The sequence below is a fragment of the Opisthorchis viverrini genome (assembly GCF_000715545.1).
Source record: "Opisthorchis viverrini unplaced genomic scaffold opera_v5_89, whole genome shotgun sequence".
NCBI classification, from domain to species: Eukaryota; Metazoa; Platyhelminthes; class Trematoda; order Opisthorchiida; family Opisthorchiidae; genus Opisthorchis; species Opisthorchis viverrini.
In genome coordinates this window covers 1,410,565-1,419,872 of record NW_008751744.1, presented here as the reverse complement: position 1 = coordinate 1,419,872, position 9,308 = coordinate 1,410,565, and the positions used below count along the sequence as shown (strand labels likewise).

The 9,308-nt window shown below is 45.5% G+C and overlaps 2 protein-coding genes across 2 annotated transcripts in view; one reads left to right on the top strand and one right to left on the bottom strand.

Annotated features, from left to right (window-relative positions):
• T265_04980 (hypothetical protein) overlaps positions 1–9,308 on the top strand; it is a gene marked incomplete at both ends in the record, with an annotated part of 31,010 nt that overhangs the window by 6,352 nt on the left and 15,350 nt on the right. The window contains 2 exons of the mRNA XM_009169857.1: positions 1,383–1,583; positions 2,873–3,343. Coding sequence (XP_009168121.1) covers positions 1,383–1,583; positions 2,873–3,343 — 672 coding nt within the window. The remainder of the gene's footprint in view (positions 1–1,382; positions 1,584–2,872; positions 3,344–9,308) is intronic.
• The window catches only part of T265_04981 (hypothetical protein), a gene marked incomplete at both ends in the record, with an annotated part of 11,862 nt that continues 3,121 nt past the window's right edge, over positions 568–9,308 (bottom strand). Inside the window, 6 exon segments of the mRNA XM_009169858.1 lie at positions 568–713; positions 731–847; positions 3,047–3,109; positions 4,111–4,411; positions 7,197–7,571; positions 7,753–7,891. Coding sequence (XP_009168122.1) covers positions 568–713; positions 731–847; positions 3,047–3,109; positions 4,111–4,411; positions 7,197–7,571; positions 7,753–7,891 — 1,141 coding nt within the window.

Genomic DNA, 9,308 nt, shown 5'->3' with positions numbered 1-9,308 from the left:
TACCACACTCACTACGCATTGGCTAATGCTCTCCCGCTGTACATCGTCTGGTCGCTTCCATTTCTGACGTAATCAAACCTTAGGGGATGAAGCTCCAGTCAGCAAAGTCTACCTGATCATTGCAACGACCGGGGACAATGCATTCATTAACTGTGTGGATAGCTGAATTACTTGTTCATTATACTCGTCATGTGTAGCCACAGGTGGGCGCAATTTAGTGTCTAACCGTACATTTTAATAAGCAGATTCTGATTTTCAAAGCACGTCTCCTGGAAAGTAACAAACCTTATTTCTGTTTACACTCATACATATCTTTGGACGAACCGATCGCATTAGGACATATGCTGATGTAGTGGTGGTGAGTTCTTTTTTCCAAGCCTTTTCGTAGAAATCCATTTAAAAGGTCAAGTACACTCACACATCGGCTCTCTTCTGTCGATGAAGCGTTAGAGTGTTTACAAACCTTCCATCCCACATTCAACAAGGAATGGCTTGCTCGGTAGCAAGATTAAATCATTGAACACTGTCCAGAATTTTGTCTTACGATAAGGCTCGGTGGTTAGAGCACTAACTTACTGACCGGAAGGTGCGTGGTTCGAACCCAATCTCTGCATCTCGACTTCTACTGTCTAGACTAGGACAATCTGACAGTATCCCAGCTTTCATGCTTCCTTCGGATGGCATGGTAGCTAGGGACCGAAAGGGTGTTACAGCTGAATGACTGACTTACTATCTACTATCCCTCTGATGGCGCCATCTACGTGCTTATCTTCCGCCCTTTCAGCATGACATTCACAACCAGCCGAGAACGGTTTGCAATATCCTCTCAACCGGTTACCGAGCACACCTTCGGACACATCAATGGTTAAAGAGATTGCCAGATATGACCCAGCGGTGCCATCAATGGCGCTTGTGCATCCAAGCTGTTGCCTTCACCGCATAACTCCCCTCCCTATCTCCCTAATGAAGAGTCCATTTACAACCTTGTATTTACACATCAATTATATCATCTACCCTTCAAATGCGCAGCTATATACGCCGTTTCCCCAAATCACCGGTGAACAAAACTGTGGCAGCTCGAACCACTATACGGCAAGTACGTGGATTTTACAGCTGATGGTGATTCAGAGGAGGTCGCTTTTGCTGAATCCTTAGGAGGCTTCGCACTGTTGAGCCCTTCCGGAAAAGACCTTTTTTCATAGATCTTTCCAGTAGAGGAACAGGTGTACCATGGTATTAGTGACCGAGGAAACATCGTTTTCTCTCATCACCGAGAAATATACGTCATTTCAGCGTTTCCGTTTTTTTCAGTATCACATAAGTACTTCTAAGCCAATTTGTTAAATGCCATGTTGACTTATCCTTCCTCCCGTACCACCCAGTGGACCCAAACAATCGTTTTCGGAATGCTGTGGTTGCTTCAAAGAGTCGCATTCTGGAACCATCGCGCACGCTTCACTTCTTCAACGCGCCTCTCAACATATCTCCCGAGGATATGTGTCGTGTATTCACCGATTCTGGAGCGGTGTGTCCACCTCGTGTGGTACTATTCAACACAAAGGCAGGGCAGAAGACGTCGCTAGGTTTGTTTGGCTGTTGATTCGATTTTGGTTCATTCCATTCAAAGAACGCTGACATGTGTCTCGCACTCATAGCTTCTAAGAGGGGTTAGATTCAGAGCGCAGTTCGCAATGTCTTGGGTGTGGACCTAAGCACACGTAGTCCAAACGAAAATACACCGTCCTTGAACAGTACTCGAACCCACAACCTCTCGTCTACCGACTTGGGTTGGCTTCCGCTAGGTTCGGTTGGCAGACCATTCGCTCAGCTAACATGAGGTCGCCAGTTCAACTCCTATTCCAAGGCACTGTCTTTTCGTTCAGATTGTTTTTGCCCATACTGGAGATTTTCTAATTCACACCTACATTGATTTAAAATTACTACATTCTGGGTATCCGCGCGGCATGAATGTCTGGTCCACTGCGGAAGTCACACGAAGGACTTATTAATGACACTGGCAGATAGCAAGTGTTGATTCACCGGACAGAGGTATGGCGAATCAATGTGAACTCAATTGCACATGTGCGATGTGGGTCGACGCCCACACGAGCTCATTTGGTAGGCACTCGCTCCCTAAGCGATAGATCGCGGGTTCTGCTTCTGTCTAATGATTCTTTTCGTTTGCACTGTGTGTCTGACCCATAGCCAAAATTTTCCAAACGCCAGTTTCTCCTACGTCGATTAGTGTCAGCGGATGAATGTTTTCTCTGGCGTCCTAATATTCGACAGAATCTTCAAAGGCTCCAACAAGAGTGGCCTACGTTTAAGGTGGTTTCTGGCTTCTTTCCGAAAAGATCCAACTGTAAGTCCTACTGATATGGTTTCTGGCACCCTGGTGTACAAAGTCTTCCTGGAGTAAAACAACACAAGATTTATCGCTGACGAAGTAGTCATATTTTTAGATAGACAGCGTACCCCAACCCTTGCAACCCACTATCGTAACCTTTGCATACAGAATGAATTGTAGTCTGTGTTAGCTCGCCTGTTTTAGCTCTGGTGAACGCATACTTGCTTGCTTGAGATTGCTTTTCCACGAATTGCAGCGTAATTCAGCAGTGTTCCGTGTTGACTTGCTGTTCTATCAGGTTACACAGGACTTGTTCAGTAATTCCTTCTCATCTTACATTTCTCCGCATTTCGATCATCGGTGTAGCGCGGCTTGATTAGCTGACGCTTTCTGTGCTGGAACGCCTGGCCCAGAACACCTAAATCCTGCGAATACACCAGCCATATTTGTGTGTGATTCTGGTTGCGATGAAAAGAAGTTGCGCCCATTCGTACCACTTCTACTCCATCCCTTTACGTATTATAGGTTTGGTTGAGTGGGACACGCTATCCGAGGCCTTAGAAGCTCTCATCCTAGCCAATCAACGTCCGATCCACGTGGCTGAACTGGTTCACCCATTTCATCTGAAACTTGCCTTCAGTCCTAAACCCATTTCATCCGATGGTTTTGGTGTCTCTCTAATACGATATCCTGCCCCACCGTTTTCCGCGACTCGACCGGGTTGCGAGTACACTGACGTGGGACTCAGCGACACTTGTCCTCCTGAAGAAGATGAAGAGGAAGGGGTAGAACCAGTTACAGCGAAGGAATCAGCCTCAGAGACGGGTAACCACGTGTGTGCCTCTGAAGAAGAGAACCTCAATGGAACCAAGCATGACGATAGCGATCCAAACGAATCACGCGAAGTCCATCTGAACAATTCAAAGGAAATTTTGGTGACGGACGGAGATGATACTCCGAATGATAGTCCGTCAAGTCAGGCTGGCAGCCTCAACGGTTCCTGAACCACCATCTTGAATTGGTCGATTTTTGGTTGGTTTGGATTTTCTCCTAGTAACTACCACTTATAGGCACGTTCACCTGACACTTAAATTTTTCATAGACTCCACACCACTAGTAATCTCGATCTTGCTCCCAACATATACATGATTTCCATATTATTGTTATCATTAAAGTACTATTCCTATTGATATATGGATGATCACTATCTTTAATTTGATTTGTGCTTGTCATCCGTATATTGATAATATGCATTACAAGCAAGGAACATATTTGCTTTTTGTTCATACCATTGAGTTGGTTCTGGAAATTAAGGTAATAGTGATTTATGATATATTGTCTACCATTCATCGGTTGCCACGTGTTCAACTGCACCGTTTGGCAAGTATTACTGACTAATCGTTAACATTTCCAGCCGGCTTGATAGTCACATTTCATTCTTTACACTGGTGTATGCAGTGAGATTGTTTCACTGTTGGTTGGCTTATCTGAGTCTTGCTCTCAACTCGCCTGTGGAGTGAAAAGGTCCGCGAGGAATGGCATACTTCCAGCAAAAACATTTGCGTATAAGAGGTAGAAAACTTCAAATGGCGGTCCGTTACTTGAACTGGCACGTAAGATGCGCTAACATAATCAATACTAGACAGCTATAGCCAATTGAGATGAGAGAGTCGCGAATACGGTTGAGTGAATTTCATGTCCCCTCATACCAGGTGTATCAGAGTTGAGCTCGAGATAGCTTAGTGGTTAAAGCGCGAACTTACTGACCGGAAGGTACCCCACCTCTGCATCTCGGCTGCTCCCACCGGGCTCCTGGCAGTATCTCACCTTTCGTGCGGGAGCGAGATGGCTCAAGTGGTTAGAGCGCGAATTTACTGACCGGAAGGTCCGTGGTTCGAACCCGACCTCTGCCTCTCGACTTCCCCTGTCTAGGCTTGGGCAACTTGGCAGTATCCCAGCCCCCGTGCCTCCTTCGTGTGGCATGGCAGCTAGGCACCGAAAGGGTGCTACAGCTGAACGATTTTTACATATCAGTGGAAGTATCGTATTTCCTACACTGAAGTACTTCATACAATAGCCGGGAAGTTGTCTAGTGGACGCTGGATCGACATACCAGTCGAGCTGGTTCAGTCATACCTCAAAAACATGACCCACTACTAACTATATGGGTCAATGGGAATATTTAAATTTGCTCAAAAGTCTCGCAGTTATCATTTAAACGAGTGAGAGTAACGACAGTAGTAGAACAATTTACAATACGTTGTCTGATATGCACAAAAAGGGCGATGTGTGACTGTGCGCAGCAATGTGAGTTGGGAAAAATTCCAGTGCGCAAACGTAAGAGCGGTCATTCAGTCGGCAGAGCGCCCGTTTTTCGGTAAGCGAGTCCTTCATTAGAAGTGTTCTTTCGTTCATGCCACATGCACGTGCACTACTCATTTCAGTTTCACTTTGGCTAGTCGCACCTACTGCACTCATTACGTGCAATAACCGTCATTTGAAGAGCAGTCCAGGCGTCTAGGTTCACTCCGTCGAACTAGTTACCGATATCCTGCCATTCACCTTAGGCTTTTCAGTCGAAAGTGGGTTTGTGTCACTTAGTATCCCGTCAGCATCGGCATTACGGTACAGTTTCCCGACCATTAACGATCATTCGCGGGGGACAATCGTCGTCCTTGCCTCAAATCGTCGAGTAACTATGTGTCTTTGGTCTCAGTGGATATCGTTCAAACACTAATTTGTTCGATTTGACCTAGTTTATTTCACTGAAGTGAAATATAGTAAAGAAGCTAGTATGAGGTCACACATATGTCCTTGTTTAAGGACACGATGTGCCCCCGTAGTGTGAGAAACAGACCGTACTATCATTGCCCTAACGAGTCCGGACATTTTCAGTTGCTAGTTTTCATATGCCTTGATAATTGACTGAGGAATCCTTGGAAATGACTTGCGTACTTTTAGATAAGCGCTAATCAGTTGGTTTCCAACCCATGCAACTGACGGAGCGCTACTGAATTAGCCGACACTTCTGCGTCAATCCGTTCTCGCCGAAATAGAGGCACAGGTAGTTGTACTTTGGTAGCTCATAGGTGGTTGGTTTTTTTGTTCTCATTCGTTTCCGGCTTATGCCCGGGAAAGTGGTCTTTACCAGATTGGCTACCTAAAAATGTCGATTTCTCTTAATGGTGTTTCCGGTGTAGAGTCAATGCCCATAAGACCGATCGTAATCGCTCCATCGTGTGGTATATTTTTTCCGATGGATACCCTGTGTTGTTCCTTCCTTTTCTGTTTACCTGCCTTTTTTAACTTTTTAAATGTAAAATCCAACTGTACATCACAAGAAGACATTCGGCGGGGCATTGCAGCTTGTAGCCCGAATTTCTAGAGCAATTTACTCCGTTTTGAACTGCATAGAACGCTACAAATTGGTATCCCAGCAACTTTATGGCACTTAATTTTCACTGACCGTATCTTGACGTTCCTTGACGCTGTATTTGGACTGGTAATCTTCATACACTGGACAAGTATGTTGGATCTGTAGCACTGTCTGAGGTTTTGGGATGTTCAACAGATGTTTCTCATTTCTGTCACATTATGGTATACACTGTTCGAATCGATGATTACAGTCACTGAACACAGACCGATATGTTACTCCACAAACGGATTCGTTTTCCATGACGCGACTCTAGCGTATGAAGTGAGGTCACCAATATAAAAAGCTTTCGAAGCTGTGGTCATCTTACTAGAGTCCTCATAGCGTGATATGTACATTCATCATAATTCCACCGGATTTTGCAAAACCAGCCCCTTGAGAAAGGGGAGGCGTACTGAACGGGGTCTCTGTTTTTTTGTTCAACTCCGCACCTACCCGGCCTGGGTTGGTGCAGCTCGCTAAAACTGATTCACATACGGATATTGCCTTCATCCAGTGATCACTTCGGAAGAAAGTCTGTCGCAGACCCCGAAGTCGCGTCCATCTGACCAATTATACATTCAGGTTATGTTGTTGTTAGACTATTATATCGATGGCATCTGGTGAATTTGACTAAGGAAAGCAACTCATAGCACGTACTCTCTGTCTCAGACCCCGAAGTCGCGTTCATCTGTCCAATTGCACATTCAGGTTATGTTGTTGTTAAACTGTTATATCGATGGCATCTGGTGAATTCGACTAAGGAAAGCAACTCATAGCACGTACTATTTGCACAAGTACTTTTTATCTTTCATGTGCGTCCTTCTCTGTGAGAGGCATTCAACAATGAGCATCTCGACACGAGGAAGATACTTTTGTTTGTGAGGATTTCTTTCTGAAAGGTAATCTTGATACATTAACTTTGGAATGAACGAATTAATGTTTCGCTCTGGAGAGGTACTAATATCACCTATATGTGCCGGCAGTCGTAGCTTCTGTGTCTCCGGCCACATCGTCCTAACGCGCCTCCGAAAATTCCACTGGCTCAACACACTGTTGTTCACTTGAAGGACCAGCGAGATACTGGCCTACCAACAGTGGCTTCCTATCTGGACACTACTACAGGACCTGCAGGTATTACGCTCGCAGTCATGCCACGTAACCAATCGAGTTTTGTATCCTAATTCTGCTCCGTTTGATCCCTGTCATCGAATCATCTCAAGTGACTGAATATACCTGTGAAAGAACAATGAAGGTAGCGAACAAGGCTTGTTTTCTGTGGTTGTTCCTCTTGATTAATACAAATTACAAATTTATACGGTACCAGAAATCACGTGAGAAGGTTAAAATCGGGGCACATACACTAGAGAAATAGAAATCAATGGAAGGGGGTTGAATGAGGGGTAGGTCAATGGGTCACGGAATCAGGCAAGTGACGTCAATGTCAAACAGGCTTGTGGGACCGGATTTTTCGCAGGCCAGTTCAAGTCCAGAGGTCGCGTAAGTTTCTTTTGGACGCAAAGTTGTGGATCCAGCAGTCTGGATCGTACCAGTCGTGATCGGTTCAGAGGTACCCGGTGTACGATAGTGAAGGCTTGCTCTTTGTCGATGACATGATTGGTTTCGGGCCAAATGTAATGCAATCGCACTTGAGCCTGGTTCCTTCCAACGATCACTCAGAGATACGGGATTGTGAGCCCGCATTATGCCCGACCAACGTATGATGCTCGGCGCAAGCATGCAGACGAGTACACACAAAATCTGGTGGTAGAGCTTGGCAATTTGTCCTTCAAGCAGAAGCTCATGATAAGGCTGGAGTTGAAGCTCAAACACAGAATAGCAGCCATAGTGGGGCTGGAGTTGGAGCTCAAACGCAGAATAGTAGCCATGTATGTCTTATCAACAGAGTTTCTAAGCTTTCTGGTGATCAGTTCGGCAACCGAGCCACCTTTGAATGGAAGCTTCATGTTGACGAGCTTCTTCCCAACAGAACATTGTGTAGGTTTGAGCTTAACGGAGATTCCATATGCCTGAGTACGAACCTTTCAGGATATCCGTTCTGCAGGAATGTGCGTCCCAAGTCCAACATCCTCGAGAATTCGGCAACTATGTACACCATAGCTGACGGAATACTGATACAAACAGGGCACTCCGAAAGCCAAAAAGTATCTCGCTGATCCGTTTTTTTCTGGGACCAAATGCTAAGCACTATCTTTGTGTCATCGTTTGTTTTATGCATCAGTCGAACTTACAATGTCTTAGCAACTGCATCCGGTTTGCGCCCAGCAGCGACACGACGTCAATGATTAAGGCAAAGTTTTGAGGAAGAATTGTACGACAATCTAAGTTGGAACGATTGCTTGAAGCATATGCTAGGCAGATGTTGGTTTACTGCGGGGCCCGTAGTTTAAGGGTACAGGTTACGTGGTCTGCTTGCTTCACAGAAAGCTCTAAATGGAATTGTCGCAAAGGCCAGACAGTCTACTGTTTCGGAAACTGTCGCAGCCAAACAGGTAACCGATTCAGCTCAAGGCAAGGTGCAACCGAACGTATTATCAAGCGCGAAAGCTGTGATACTCTGTGCTGTATACCAATGCTCGATCCGCCACTGAAATCAACGGATGAGGATTGGGCTTTATATATCTGTCGTACACAGTAAGTCCATAACTGTGCGCACGAAAGGCAGCTTGGCAGCATAATTGATCACAGGGGCTATACTCAAGAAAATGGATGGTTGATCAGGACACTCAAGCTCTGTCGACCTAACTCAGCAGCAGCGGAAGTGGTCGAAGCGAGTAGATATCCGCACGGACGATCAGTGAGTATGTTTCTGACGTTCAATGATGCCAGTGGTTACCTTCTACCTTACACCGCATGCCTTTGGTGTTTTGCTTTGTTGTGGCAGAAAAACTCCGCTAAGCGGTACCATGCGGAATGGCACAATAATCTACTTGAAGGGATCGATCAAGGCAGATGTTATATTCTGCTCCGCCCCAAGCCGCATATATTGAAAGCTCAAGATGTCTGGCCAAATGGTAAATTCAACTAGATTGCCATGCATACAAGTGAAAAGTTTGCCGGTCTCTGTGAGTACTTTTATCGAGAGCCCATAAATTTCTATCGTTGTGTATGTTTAGCCTCAACACGCTTGGTGTGTGGTGGGAGCTGCAACAGCAGTAGTTTTACGCTGTGATTTAGGCAACTAACGCTGCTTATCCGAATCCCAGTGAACACCTGTTCTTCTGGTCGATGGGTGAATTTGCAACTGATCGGATAGTATCGCAGCCAAGCCGGTTATTCTCCAGCTACATTTTCAAATCGATTTGGCACTTCAGACGCCATCCAGAGACGGTTGCATCTATACAAGTTTCGTGCAGCCTTTGATACGCACAATGATCTCCCACAAACACATGATTTGAGGTCAAGCCAGTGGTTAGGTTGTGAAGCTACTGATAGCGAAGTGAATGGTTCGAATCCAAGACCATCAAATCATCAGAGACAGCAACATCAGTGTTGGCGCTGATGCTTCACTGCCATAGTTGTGTATGT